This window comes from Schistocerca gregaria, chromosome X (assembly GCF_023897955.1).
Source record: "Schistocerca gregaria isolate iqSchGreg1 chromosome X, iqSchGreg1.2, whole genome shotgun sequence".
Classification (NCBI taxonomy): Eukaryota; Metazoa; Arthropoda; class Insecta; order Orthoptera; family Acrididae; genus Schistocerca; species Schistocerca gregaria.
In genome coordinates this window covers 560,041,272-560,057,133 of record NC_064931.1, presented here as the reverse complement: position 1 = coordinate 560,057,133, position 15,862 = coordinate 560,041,272, and the positions used below count along the sequence as shown (strand labels likewise).

The 15,862-nt window shown below is 35.1% G+C and overlaps 1 protein-coding gene across 5 annotated transcripts in view; it reads left to right on the top strand.

Moving 5' to 3' along the window:
• The window catches only part of LOC126297449 (alpha-protein kinase 1-like), a 188,400-nt gene extending 179,305 nt beyond the window's left edge, over positions 1–9,095 (top strand). For all 5 annotated transcript variants that reach the window (XM_049988303.1, XM_049988305.1, XM_049988306.1 and 2 more), the window contains 2 exons: positions 3,032–3,296; positions 3,582–9,095. In XM_049988303.1, the coding sequence (XP_049844260.1) occupies positions 3,032–3,294 (263 nt within the window). In that variant the 3' untranslated portion in view covers positions 3,295–3,296; positions 3,582–9,095. The remainder of the gene's footprint in view (positions 1–3,031; positions 3,297–3,581) is intronic.
• Positions 9,096–15,862: the final 6,767 nt, after the last annotated feature.

The window sequence follows — 15,862 nt, the reverse complement described above, 5'->3', positions numbered from 1 at the left end:
CAAGAAGTGAGGATATCAAAATGTTTATTTAACTGCAGTACAATACAGTCTTCATTTCAGCTTATGAGAAGTTGCTGCAGCCACTGGTATCAGCCCAACTTCTGTGTGGCAGTTATTATATGGTTCTAAGTTACATCCCTACCACCTGTCACTGAGACAGGAGGTGAACGAAAATCAGTTCAATCAGTTTCTCTCTGTGAATAAGCCATGAATATGAAACTTCCGGGCAGATTAAAACTGTGTGCCAGACCAAGACTCAAACCGGGGACCTCGACCTTTTGTGGAGAAGTGCTCTCAGACCAGTACACAGTTTTAATCTGCCAGGAAGTTTGATAGCAGTGCACACTCTGGTGCAGAGTGAAAATTTCATTCTGGAACCATGAATAATTTCACTCTAGAAGCTTCATGAAGTATAGTGTCCTTTGAGGAAACCTACGTTCATGAATTATTGTGTGCTGAATCATCATCATATATGCTAATGTGAGGCACAGAAAACCGTAGGTGGGTTTGTCATGTTGCTGATAAGAGAAGGTGGTCTATTAATTTGTGGTATGGAATTCTTAGAGATGAAATCATCAGCTCCTTCAAGCGTACCCTGAGAGGTGAGCTATATCAAGCTTTTGCCATCAACAATTTAGATGCTCATGTTGAAAATTTAGACATTGGAGGCAACATGTAGATTCAACACAATGCTCACCTAGTTGATTCTATGGATGATGTTGCACAAAAACTGATCAAATATTTCCTGGAAAATGGTTAGGACATAAGTACTCCCTAGGAATAGACCACAAGGTTGCATGACTTAACACCACAAGATTTTTCTTTGTTGGGATATCTAAAAAATCATTTTTGTCACCGAAACCACAATCCCAGATGACTTAAAACAGCACATCCAGGAAACTTGTTGTTCTATGATGCTGGCAAGTTCTGCACATCTTGTCCACAGGTATTTTAGAAAGCACATTGAGTTGTGCATTCAAGAAAATTGGGCATCCATTTGAACACTTCAGTTAAATGAACAGTCCGCCACTGGAACACACTCAGTTGTGTACAGCATTTTACATCCCCTCCTAAAACTTTAAATGTTTCCATCTCTGTAACTAAAACTGACAGAAATATGATTTAAACTGATTGATGCACAGTTGATTTAAATACATCAGCTATGTTATAGAAGAAAATAATGTTTTATTTAAAAATTTATTACTCATTGTTATACCTCTCAGGAAATAACTAAATAAACTATGTTCACAACCCTGCAGAAAAAGTAACATTTCTTATGTTTACCTTTCTAAATAAATAATCCATTCAGTTATTTTGTAACTTAGAGAGACAAACATATTGAAACACCCTGTATATACAATTATGCATAAACACCCTATTTAGAGAAAAGGAAAATGTAGATATACTTTGTATACACTCTTTTAAACTGCAGTAAGTAATACTGTCCTCAGCTTGAAGACTGGTTGTAATGCCACAGTTTTGTTGGGCACAGGTCCATGGAAGGAATGGTGTGTGTACTTGTCTTTCTATGACCTTTGTATTGACATATCCAGTTAGTGATGCACACTGAATCTGAACGCTAGTGACTTTTTCCACACATACAAATCATTGCCAGATACGAAAGTATTGTGAAGTGACGGATAAAAAAATTCCTTTGACTGACCATGGGTATAGCACTGAATCTTTGGATTTGTAGTCTGACATCCACTTGACTATTGAGAAACAATCCCAAATTTCAATGAGGAAAGACAATAATTTTGATTTAAATTACATAGCTACAAAAAAATGAAATTATTGTATGCCATTATTCGCTAGGAGACCCCATCTGGGATTGTTTGGCCACCTGATGCATCTCTTTCTATTTGACGGCACTTCAGCGACTTGTGTGTCAATGAAGATGTAGAGAATGACAACACACACTAAGAGTGTTCAAAATTTATGTTTGCTGAAAAGTCTTGCATGTACTCCATAACACATTAAATTTTCATTTGATTAAAGAGAAACTGTTAAATAACAACGTGAAACACTGTGATGCAGTCACATGGAATATTAAGTATCTACAGCTGTGGGTAGCCATTTGATTTTGTGAGAAGGGAAAAACCTTTATTTTCCAGTGTTGTTTGTGTATTGGACAGTTAAAATAATTTTTTGCATTTGTTATTTCATACATTTGCCTTTGTAATTTGTACAGAAAATATCTGATTATGTAAATAATTGTAAATTGTTGGTTTCCTTTGACTTAATGCACTGACAACTTTACTAAAAAGTTAAAACTCAAATTTCTGGGTATCATATCCATGTTCACCATTGTCGAGAGCTAAAAATATGTCCACTTTATTTGACTACCTTATATTTGAAAGAACTTCTGCTGTTACTTGTAGGTTTTCTGCAATAGCCAGTCAAAATGTTTCCCAGAAATGGACTGTTATGTCTCTGCCCAACTGTGGTCACTTACATGAAGTTAAGGTTGGAGTCTAGCCACCACAAACACTTCAGGTGTTGACGTTGACTTCTCTGCTGTTATTCTACTGCATAGATCCTGTCATCGTCAAACTTGGGATACAGCCATTTTGTGTGTGTGATATATATTTGTAAGACACATGTGTCTTTGCTTACTCAAATTCCTCACTCCAAAAGGCCGTTGAACATTGAAATAGAGGACAACGTAGATGCAGTAGCATAATTACAAGCCTCCCTGCTCCCACCTTGACGTAAATATCAATTCCCTCAAGCCAGATGTGAACACAATTGATGATTACTGATTGGCCACTTTCCAAACATTTTGTGAAAGCCACACATGATATCAAAAGCCAGTGTGAATATTAGAGGGGACAGTTTGATTTTATATGATGGTGAGAAAAAATGGCTATTATCCTCATAAGCTCAATTTTTAACTTCAATTTAATGTGGTTTATGCCCCAAGAACTTTTTTATTATTGCTTGCTACCTCTAAAAGCTCCACAGTCATACTCCAATATAAATTGTTTAGAACTTGCTAAACAGGTAAATGCACATTCCTGGTGTTTTTTAGGGTGGACGGGATCAGATTGGGATGCTCTAGACCCTGCAATAGTAACATCATCACGGCCAGGCAGTTCAAATCATGGTCAATCATGGGTGCAGAATGTTCCTGTCTATACTTCTGCTCCTCCACCTCCGCCTCTGCCTCCAGCCCCTTCGGACTGGAGCTCCATGTCGCAGCCTGTACCTCCACCACCACCTGGGTTTGGGCACCGACATGTCACAAGAAATCACAGCAGCAAATCACCACTGCATGAGGTTTCAAAGAGTTGAAAGTAAGTAGCTTTTATATCATTGACTGTTACACATTCAGTCAGTCATAGGTATTTCTTGTGTTTAATTTTTGTTTGACAGTGTCAGAGGACACATCCTGCCACCATTTAAACAAAAATCAACTTACACAAAACAACACAGTGTCATTCAGTATAGTTTCTTTAGAAAACACACATCACCCAATGTTCTGTTGATTGTCCACCTCAGTGTTAAGAAATTGTTTTTAATGTTATTCTTCCATTTAGTCAAAGTAAATTATTCTCATTTATACCCATTTGCTGTTTTAGGTTGAAAATGGGCTGTGAGTACAACGAAGTGCATGCCATTTGAGGTGCTGCTTTGGTAGCTGCTTGCATATATCTAGGAACTGGATTATGATTTTTGTTTTACAGTATTTATGCTTGTGTGCTGCTCAGGATTACCAAGACTGTGTGTGAGATCAAAATGCACTAATATATCATTACATATTTTTAAAAAAAGCAATAATGTTTCCAGAGTTTAAAAGAATTGTGTGTTGGCTTTCATGTACTCTCTAAGAAAAGACTGTTTTTGGGAGAAAGTTGAGAAATTGAAAAAGTAACATAATAGCTCCTGTGATTGATTTTGATAACTTTTGTGACCTTTACAAAAGTAAAAAATGAAATTCTCCCCCCCCCCCCTCTCTCTCTCTCTCTCTCTCTCTCTCTCTCTCTCTCTCTCTCTCTCTCTCTCTCTCTCTCTCTCTCTCTGTGTGTGTGTGTGTGTGTGTGTGTGTGTGTGTGTGTGTGTGTGTGTGTGTGTGTGTGTGTGTGTGTGACAAACAGAAGTTTTCTTGATACACCATCTTGTTTCTGTGGCATGGTACCACATTGTCCAATTGTTTCTTTTCTTTCTATATTTTTCTTACCAAGAATGTTAAAATTTCAAAATAGTTTACCAAAGAACAACTCTTGCTTTGCCAGATCACTTGGTGAAGTGCCTTATTAATCTATGTACATTTATTCTGTTCCGAATGAAATAAATGGGTAACTGCAACTGTTCCATTTGTTTTTTGGCATATTTTCTTCAGTTATAAATTTTCTTTTGCTCAGATACTTTGAAGAGGCATATACTTTTTCCTTAAGTTATTAAATTTTATTTTGCTCAGATATTTTGAAAGTGATATGTTAATTAGCAGTGCAAGTTATCTGACAGAAGTAGATATTAAGAAAGTGTACCAGTGTTAATCGAACATCAAGAATTGTACATGTCACAAAGAAACAGTGTAAAAGGATATTTAATTTTATTTGATACAGTGCTGTAATGACTTGTTGGTGCTTCATTGTAATGCTTTGTAAGTAATGACAGAATGGATTTGTTTCTGATATCAAAATTGCAACACTCTATTTTTTGGTACATACTGTAAGAGACATAAGAAAGACTGTGAATTTGTTCGTTAGCAGGAAATTCATGATCTTATTGGGCTCTGTTCCTTGTGAAAATAAGATTCTTGAAATGTTGTCATTCTTTTCAGTTCTTCTAAATATCTGTTTTTACTTTGTACCGTATGTTAATTAAGGCCCTCAAAATTAAATTAAATATTTGTACACATTGAAGAATTTCACAGATTTGTAAAACTAAGTTTTACACCTCTCTCTGCAACTGCAGGCAGTTTCAGATACCTGTTCTGTTATTCAATGTACAAAGCAACTGTTTGAGTTAATGTGGAACTTTAATAAATTAAGTAATTTCTATATGTTGATATAATTGTGTTATAAAATACTTTTGCACTGTTTCTAGTGACATTTTATTTACAGCTTATGCGTTAAGGTTGTTAAACAGTATAGTCATAACTGTGAGAGAGTGATTACTGTCTTTTATAGTTAAAGTGATTTGTGCAACGTGAGGTTTATTTTTATAATTGTCTAAACTGTGACATCTTCCTGTGACTTTCGTCCTTTCTGTTACCACATACGTTCGACTTTGTTTGCATATTGTATTTTGTAATTTGGTAACTGGTGTTATATTGTGATGTTTGTTGTGGTACAGATTGTACTTAGTAACCTAGCAGTTTGATTTGCTATACCACAGTCAAATTGCTCTTCACACAAAACGAAATTATATAATAAAACCTGAATCTAATTATTGCAACTGTGCTGGTAATTTTGTTTGAACTCTTTTTACGTTCAGACATTTATTTGTATACAGATCAAACCTTTTTGTATTTACCTGTAAATAATTAATTTCCCCATTGTATAAGTGAATTACAAAATCGACATGCATGTTTCGCTTTGTTCTGTCAATAATTATAACATATTTTCTGTGGCTGTAATTATTTTCTTGGTATTTTGAAGAATGCTCAGCAAAGAAAATGATGGTATGTTCTTCACACTGTGTGTCTGATTTTTGGGCTACTTCATGTAGCTAAATTTCATCTGTGACCACTTTAATTTTAAGTTACATAGCCTCTAGGTTTGTGCAACATAAGAAAATGAGACTCGCAAAACAAGTAGTATTTTATTGATAATTAATGCTTTTTTCCCTTTTTTGTGTAATATTTGTGATAGTTATTTAGAAACATAAAGTCATAATTATAATTGTTTTGAGTCATTAACTGAGAGGTAAAACACACAATCTAGGTTCTGTTTTGCTTCAATAAAATGTAAGAAATGAATCTGAGCTATTTTTGTTTTCCTAAGAGATGATTCAGGCTAACAACTTCAAATTATTTTACATAGCCTCCTGCGTTTCCTTGACGTTTTTTGTAACCTTTTCCATTAATATGAATGTGTTTATTATATACATGAAATTATCATAAGAAAATGTTCACTTTTGCTGTAAAGAAATGGAAAAATCATGGATCACCTTGCATAAGTGAAACTTTCAATGCTTTCAAATCGCATCATGTCCAACTACCAAAGTGTTTGCTTGTCATTAGAGTTCTAACAGATCTGCGGCTTTCATTAAGCAAGCCAGAGCATTTTAATACTGATTTGCCTGAAGGCACATAGACAATTACAGCATTTTTCCAGTATCTTCATTGCAGGTGCTCTCTGCAACATTTGGAAATTAGCTTTGTTCAAGACACGTAACAGGTAATTCACTATCCTGGCAATCATTATTGATCTTCTTCCCTTTTCCACCAAACTAACAGTATGCTCACAATGGCAGCATTTGCAAACAATGTCAACATTAGTTATGCAATACATTACTAGTGAAATCCATTGTGTATCCCTGTACTACAGAGTGTAGTATAGATAAGTGATTCCAGGTCTTCTGTTTGCCTTGCTTGCTATTGCTATTGCTATACTTACTTTAATCGATAGCCATTCTAAAACTGGTAGTACTTTACCATAATTTAAGAATTCCCAGATGACACTATCAGCTTCAAATAAACATGATCATTTGAACCTACGTGACTGTTGTTTCCAAAGTTTTTACTTGGGAGTTTATTGTGAACAGTGAACCTGACCATTCAGTTCTACTTTCAGCTAACAGAAAGAGTGTAACTGTCATTCTTTGTATCTACCCCATATCTTAGTTATAAATATGTGTGTGCTTTCCTGAGATCTCCTGTGCCAGTAGCTGTGGTAGATAATTATGTTTTAAATAAAACAAGATCTGGGACTGTCCATTCACAGTAGTTTCTTACATTTCTAAGAATTAGCATATCATCCTTTCCTAGCACAATAATTTCATATCTTTCCAATTGTTGATCATGATTACTTAACTGTAGTTATGATCTAAGTCACTATGGATACTGTAGGTGATTATTTTTTTTTTTTTTTTTTTTTTTTTTTTTTTTTTTTTTTTTTACAATTAGCTGTCACCAAAGTAACTTATCCATACTTTTAAGTGATTACAAAGTCTGGAGGTTAGTTATACAAATATTTCATCAATGCACTTTAACCTCTCCAATTAAAAGAATATGTATAAAATCAATTTGAGCCTAATGACCCTAATGCTTTCAATATAAAAGGAAATCCCTCACTTCAGTCAATACCTGGGCCATTGTTCCAATATATACCATATTACACTTAACATTGTTCTATGATTCATATTGAATTGCACTGGCGGTGTGTACCCAGTATTGCTACTTTTATAAAGTGAAATCAGTTTTGGACATTTAATTAAGAATTTTTTGATGGTTCATCATCAATAACTTTTACTTTTATATTTACCTACAAGAGATTGCAGATGTATTGAACCACTTAAAACCAAAGTGACATCAAAGGTTCTGAAAGTGATTTCATTAGGAAGAAACATTCTGTGAAGAGTCACACATTCAGCCCAAAGTGCTTGACTTCAAAGAAGGTTGTTTGGTTCAGAGGAATAGTATCGTTTAAAGTACTGTAGTTGCTGGAACCTTGCCTGTGGTGCACGGAAAGATATTAGTGTATAAACTGTATTGCTCAGGCTCTTCAAAGAAATTGCTAAATGTCTGTAAAGTGATTTTTGTATTCATCTGCAGCATCAACATTTAATGTAGCCCTCCAATTTCAATGTTGTGTGTTCATGTTACACACTTCACTGTAAACAGCTGGTATCTTTTCCAGATCATGCAGAAGCTATCACTGCTTTAAAACCATCTTCATGTATAGTCTCTCAAATAAGGTGTCATGATTTTGCCATTTCCTTAATCAAAATTGTAAATAACAACTCATGGGTATAACTATGTCTTCGATAATTTTGTAAGTAATTAAGTGGTGGACATTTTTGTTTAACATTCTCTCACTTCCAGCACTTGAGCAGACTTTGTGCAAAAATGAAGTGTTTAATGGAGTAATCAATCTTGTTTGTAACTCTAGTGAGAACTATGGCTGAATGAAACAGTAACTAAAGTATCTTGGCTTTGAAAGCCAAGAATTGCTTGGTCAGGGAAGTGAGAGATGATTTATTAAACTTGAACAAGCTGATACAAGTAAAAAAAGTCAGAGATGGCAAGCTGTTATGTTTGTGTTAATTATTTGAAATATTAATTAATTAGAGCACAAACATATACTGCACAGGTTACAATGTTGTTTGTTTCTTTGCATTTTGGGTATTTTACTTGGCATTATTTTGAGCTCTGTTGTATATTCCTTGTGATGTTATGTATTGTTTGTGACTGTTCAATGAGGCAGGTCCTATCACAGAAGAAAATGTATGTAATAATGGCTAATTTTTGAAAATATAAGAGACATTTATGCTGCAAAAATGTACTTCCTGAATTCTTACTCAGCAAACACTGGCTATGGTTATGATAATTTTCATGTGGAGCATAGCAAATGCTTAAAAACTATTTACTTGGTCATTACTTTGTTTACATCTATGTACAGCAAAAACCTTTCATGGTTGCATTTTTTCTTTGCAAACAGTTAGTGTATTGTTTAATTCTGTACCATTTTGAAGTAACAATCAACATTTCTCATTAAATATCACTTTACGTGTTTGGGGGCTGTGGAATAGACAGTCTGTTTTCGTGTGTGTGCATGTGGGGGGGGGGGGGGGGGGGGTGGCAACGTGCATGTGAACAGGTATAATTCAGTTTGAATTTCACATTATTTAATTTTCAAATATGTGCATTCATTTGGAACAAATTGAAAATGATGTGCTACACTGTAAAATGTCATGATACCCAGTTTCTTATGACAGTGAGCATTATAGGTAATTTCAGAACTAGGGTTTTGAAACACAGTTAGTTAGTAAATCTATAGCTCTTCATTTCCGTGTCTGATATTATGTTTATGTTCCCAGAGCAAACTCAGTGGTATGGTTCAGTGAAGATTTTAAAACTCCAAATTTTATTTAAAACATTCACAGTGTCTTGTCATGCAGTAAAAATTTCCCACATGAAATTGTAATTGGTGCACTTACCATTTTATTGACTTTCTTATCAAAAGTGCAATGTAAGAACAAAAATATTTACATCTTTGAACACTAATAATAAGTAACACCAGATGTAAAGTAGTGTTCGCAAACAACTACCAATTCATTCATTCATTCATTCATTCATTCATTCTTTGACTGTGCATATAATAAACTGCTTTATGAAACCGTCTTTGTTATAGTTAAGGTTTTGAGCACTTCATGCACGGGCTGTACATAGCATACCTGAAAGGACTAAATGTGCTTTAAAAATTGTGAATTGATAACAGATGATGTGCATACACTCCCTCATTCTCTGCCGCCACCCCCCCCCCCCCCCCCCACACACACACACACACACACACACAATTTAGCTTAAAACATGGTAGTTCATGAGCCACAGATTTCATAAAATGAAGAGGAACATAAATAACTCAGTATAAATAGTTACATTATCTTGATGTGGTTAAGACATACACTACAAATGTTTACAAATTCCTCTCTTGCTAGTACCTCTCCACCCCAAACTTGGTTTTGCGCTATTATTTCCTCTTAAGGCTTTAAGCTTAAATTTGCTTTTTATAGTGGCACTTTATACATATACCTTGTTCCGAAAGGAATATTGTCTGTTCCTTTATTTTAAATTCTCTCTGCAGAAAAATAGGGATAGGCACCATGCCATTTAATATTTCAAGCATTGTTATACACTTCTCAAAAATTTTATACCAGGTTATTAGTTTGTGACTAATCACCATTTTCAGATCTCAGTACACAAACTTTTCTAATCAGATCATGTCAGTGTATGTAAAAATGCCACAGTGAAATTAATAGCTAAAATAAGTTTTGCCAATTTTGTATAAAATCTAAGTACCGCATACATAGTTCTAGCAGGATATGTTGTCTCTACGAAGCATCTTACATTTTATATAAATATGACTAAGCTTGTCTTGCTTATTAGTTTTACTGCACCATTTTTATATATACTGACACTTTGTGATTAAAAAAATTATGTGCATGCAGGTTCGAAGATGACCAAAATTAATAACTGCTACAAAAATTTGTGATCCATAACTAGAACACGGATATGAAAACTTTCAAATGGTATTGACATTTTATGTGGAAAGTTCCTAAAGTAGCAAAAGTTATTCATGGTGCAATCATTATTTTTATTCTGCAGTATTTTTGAATATAAATTTAAAGATTCCTTTTTGAGATCGTAAGATGCAAACTGAACAAAGAATTGTACAGCTGCTACATGGCACAAAAATTGTTTGAGGATCTTGTGATAAAAGGACAGCCATCATTAAACTGGAGATGGGATGTTTTATTCCTGTTACCTTGACTCTGTTATTTGTGTCAAGTTATTTCTACTGTGGGAACTTCACTAATTCAAAATAGTAATAAAAATTTAAATGACTAGGCTTGGTATTATTATTATTATTATTATTATTATTATTATTATTATTATTATATTATCATCATCATCATCATCATCATCAATCATCGTCGTGACTGTTGCAGCTCTTTTCATTTGTATTTAAAATTTGTGTTAGTGTTGTTTTGTATATTGTGAATCCATGATTTCCTCAAAAATAATTTATTATAATAATAATAATAAAATTATTATTATTAATGTTTTAAGACATATAAGAACCATATACTGAGACAGTCTTTGATAAATATTTATGTACGTACATATATGTATACATTTCTTGCAACTGTTATGAGTTGGTGCTGGTATCAGTTAATCACTTCCATTTTAATTTGGAAGCTTCAAAATAACTTTGCATTTAGTAAAAGACAAAAAAAAAGTGAAACAACAGTATTTAGTTTGGCTTTTTATGTTTCATGTGTTCATACTGAGTGTGTGTCTGATTTCATGACTATGAAGTAATGATCCTTGAATCAATTTTGTGGAAGCCACCACATGAGAAAAACAGTTAATAACTTGGTTACAATCATACTGCCCATGACAACTGTCGCCTATTCTAAACTTTAATGGAAATGTGCAAAAGCAGGAACTTGTCTTGCACCACGGAGTGAATAAACAGAGTTATTTGAATCATAGGCCGCCTTTTTTTGTGTTACCTTGTGTTGTCACCTGTTCCTTTTATGCAACAAACATCAAAGTATATTATTATGGTAAGCAAAACACCAACTAAGTATAATATGTACATTTTTAGAACTGTTGTGTGGTTCACCATTTTTACAACCACTTGTAATAATTAGTTAACCTATTTTTATTTTTTGAATTGATGTGTTTGATTTGTGAGGGTGTTTCTTTAAATCTTCTGTGCATAATATTCTGCAAACATTTTCCAGACAACCTAGGTAAATCTTTTAACAAAGAAGTTATCTTAATTTTTTTTATTTTATAGCAACAACAGTGGATAACATGAAGAATTATTTTTTCTTCAGTAAGTAAGTAAGTAGGGAGCTCAATGTCTTAACTTATTGTAAAGTAAATAAATCTATTTTGTTTGTACACCATGCCTTATTATTTTGGAAAATAAGTTGGACAGGTGTAAATACAACACCCAGAGGCGGCAGTGAAGTTTGGTGAGCTTGGGCCAGCACGGCCTGGTGGGGATGCATCCTTTTTGTCGGAATGGCTCAGTGGCGAGCTTATCAGTGCGTCATTGTACCTCATTGTTGGGTTCTGTGGCCGTGACTCTGTTCTCATAACTGCAGTCAGAACAATTTAGTTTGTGGCCTTGTCGGTAGCCAAGGGTCAGGACACAGGGCCAGTGACTAGAGAGCAGTGGCTGGTATGGTTGAACTACAGTGGCTCAGGACATTAGCTCATCCAGGCTGTGGCTGAATCTCAGTTTGAGATCCCGTCGAGATAGCAGAACAACACTGACAGCCTCACAGTGGCAGGCAACACACAGTGCCTACAATAAACAGTGCCTACGGTCACTAAAATGCTGAATGGCATCAACATGGCAGTTCCCATGGCAATGATGAGAGGGTAGTATCTGGTCCAGGAAGGCTAGAGGGGTTGAGTGTAAGGTGACATCACACACACCCAACACATTTAAGGAAGGGGCTGCAGATTTAATGGATTATGGAATGTGAAGAAGTCTTTGCGTGGTTGAAATAAAGTTTATAACACTGCAACTCCTGACTTGCACCATAGTTGTACGTGCAGAGTGATTCTGCCCATTAAAAGACAGCCATGAAGCACAGTCTCAGTTGCCAGCAGCACCTTTGAAAGCGAAGTGGGAAATGGTAAGGAAGAGCGAAAGAAACGAGATACCTCAGTGATTATAGTGACATATGGATATGCCCTAAGGTCACTGGATGGTCTAGCAAACTAAGACACGATTGCTGTCTGCCTCTTGTATGTGGTATAATCTTGGTGAATAAGACACTATGCCTTAGCCAGTTCTTCATTTTCTGTCAAGAGCTCAACTGTACACACACAAGATACTAACTGGCTTGTCCACTCCTACATCCACCCAGTCTATCTCCTATACCTTTCAGTATTACATCTCACGACTTGAATCTAAGAGACTTTATATGGAGTTTCATTGGCTTCCCTAGTATCTTGGGTGTGCCTTGCATCTGTTCGGTACTGTCAGCAGTAAAACTGAGACGGAACAATGTCCCATCCAGTTAAACTATGTGCTGTTGTAGATCAACTTTGGCGTGATGTTTAGTCAGGAAATTGAGCCCAAGTATGATGTCACAGCTTAGAGCCATGCTAGAAAGAACTTCGGTGCAAGCCTGGGAGCCCCCCCCCCCCCCCCCCCCCATCATAAACCCAATAATGCTGAACAAAGCAAGTGAATAATGCCTCCACCTACACAACTTAGCTTACAATTAGGTGGGTACAAATTCCTTATATGGAGTACACCCTAATTGGCTTCAGACACTTAAAATGTGGTATGTAGCAAAAAATTTGTCTTCCTCCAAAATAGTCATTTAAACAATAGACTGTCTGATTCTACAAGGGGACACAGAGAGCTAATATCCGCTGGAAACTGTGCACTGTGGCTACACTGCTCCCTCTTTCATTTAACATTGCTGTGAGATATCTGTCCTGTGAGCCCCACCCTTGTATTTACATGTTCCTTGCTGGCAATCCCATTTGGAGTGCCAACCTGTTTACATTTATTACATTACGACTTCCTACAAGACTGTAGAATGTGTCCCAGCTGACAACATTTGTAACACACAGTCTCAGCATTAAAAACTACTTCCTCTCTCTCAGCTTGGTCACTGCATCAGTCTCAGCCAAAACTGCTTTGGCTGTTACAATCTTGTTTTAAGTTTGTGGAAACTCTATGTACACTATATGTGACACCTCAGGAGGCAAGCCCCACAAAAATGCATTCAGTGGTCTTTGTTCTGCCTCCCGCAAAATTGTCGTTTTCATCATGTAGCAATTCATATGTATTAATTATTTCTTTTCTTTATGCAATCCACAGAGCTCTCGACAGATTACCATTTCTGAGTTACCCCTCTAAGTTGTTTCCAGTAGTATCAAGATGTTTTCTTTCTTTCTTTCTTTCTTTCTTAATGATCCACTAGTCACTGCAAATCCTGGAAAGATTGAGTATTTCACAATTTCTTGTGCCGCATCACATATACTTTTATATCGCCTGCTAGTTTCAGTCGAGCCACGTGTATGTAAGCAAAGTGTAGCATAAGTAAAATTTTGAAATATCCAATGACTAATGGAAGTACATTTTGTGTCTAAACAAAATTAAATGAGGCACAATTTTTGAAGTCCATTGATTGGTACTACATAACATTTTCACATGATGAGCAGTTTGTCACAAGCATTTTCTTTGTGCATTGCCTATTGCTTCCGGTCATCAGATTTGGAAGTGTAGGTTTAGGCTGGTAGAATGATAGGTTACATTTCTTGATGTGATATAGTGCAAACTTTTCACAGAAATCCCAAAAAGAAAGTGTACATTTACTGATGAAATTAAAGCTGAGTTTCCATGTCTGAAACTAGAATAACAAATTAAGAAGTTAATTTGCACATTGCATAAAAGCACTTTTTCAGTTGACAGTGGATTCCGATCTCATATTGCGCAACATGATAATGTGGAGAAACACGAGCAAAACTTTGTCTCAAAATATGATTTTTTTCTATGTCTTTTGTTACAAGAGTGCCACTACAAATTATGGAAGAAAAGCATCTTTTTGTTGAGGAAGGTACATTTCTTCAATGGTGAGCAACTTGACGGTGAATGTTTAGGTACATTTACAAAAACTACTCTAAAAGATATAGAAAATGTGATACTGTCACTAAAAAGTAAATCATCAGCAGGATGGGATGGGATACCAACAAAAGTGTTAAAAACAGTCTCTAAAATTATTGCCCAGACACTAACTACAATAGTTAACCAGTCCCTTCAAGAAGGTTATTTCCCAGGCACACTGAAGTACGCAGTAGTTAAGCCATTATTCAAAAAAGGCACAAAAGAACACATGGGAAACTATCATCCAGTCTCTCTTCTTCCATCACTGTCAAAAACACTTGAGAATGTAGTCACCATACGAGTTCAAAAGTTCATAGAAAAATTTAAAATAACCTCAAAAAATCACTATGGATTTCAAAAAGGCAAAACCACAATGTCTGCTATAAATAATTTTGTTGATAAAATTAGTTCGTCTCAAGACAACTCATTGCATGCCACAGGAATTTTTTGTTACCTATCAAAGGCCTTTGATAGTGTGAATCGCTCCTTGCTACTCTGTAAACTGGAAAAGTATGGAATTAGGGGTGGTTTAAATCCTGTCTAACCAACCGAAGGCAAAGAGTGGTTATAACATCAGAGAGAGGAACTTATACTTCAAAATGGAAAACCAATTCACACGGAGTAACCCCAAATTCTGTATTAGGTCCCATTCTGTTTTTTGTTTCATATAAATGATCTGCCACTTAATATTGAGTGTCACTCAGTTTTATTTGCAGATATGACATCTTTAATCAGTGAAAGTAACATTACAGATCAAATTCCACAAACTGTATTAAATACTTTAGAAAACTTGGATAACTGGTTTGACTTAAATGGGATAAAATTAAACAACAAAAAGACTCAGTTAATGCAATTTAAAACAAAACAAGCAAAATTAAATGATATTCAGATCAGTCACAGAAACCAGGATTTGCAGGAAGCTAGCTGTGCGAAATTCCTAGGAATGCAACTAGCTAAAAATATATCATGGGGGTTACACATACAGTATCTTGCAAATAAATTAAATAGCCTAGCATATGCAATGAGAATATTATACAATGCTACCAGTATGGGCATAAGAATAGTAGTATATCACAGCAACTTTGAGTCAGTAATAAGTTATGCAATTGTATTTTGGGGTAACTTGAACCATGTGTGTCGAATACTAAAACTTCAGAAAACTGTCATTATAAATATGCACAATGTACGGTGAATAAAATCATGTCATTTACTCTTAAAATATCTGAGTATACTAAGTGTTCCCTCATTATACATATATGAACTGATTATCTTTGTACACAGTAACCGTGATTTATTTTTAGCAAATCATTTTCGATATAATTACAACACCAGAAATCAAAATCATTTTATGCTGCCCACCTACCATTTAAAACTTTATGCTCAATCTTCACATTATGTGGGTATGAAAATTTATAACAAAGCGAAAGGAAGAGAATTGCTCAGCATAAATGTAGAAACACTGAAAAACAAAAAACCTTATCTGAGATCCTAGTGCGGAAATGTTACTATTCAGTAGAATTCATAAATGACAACCTGAAAATTTG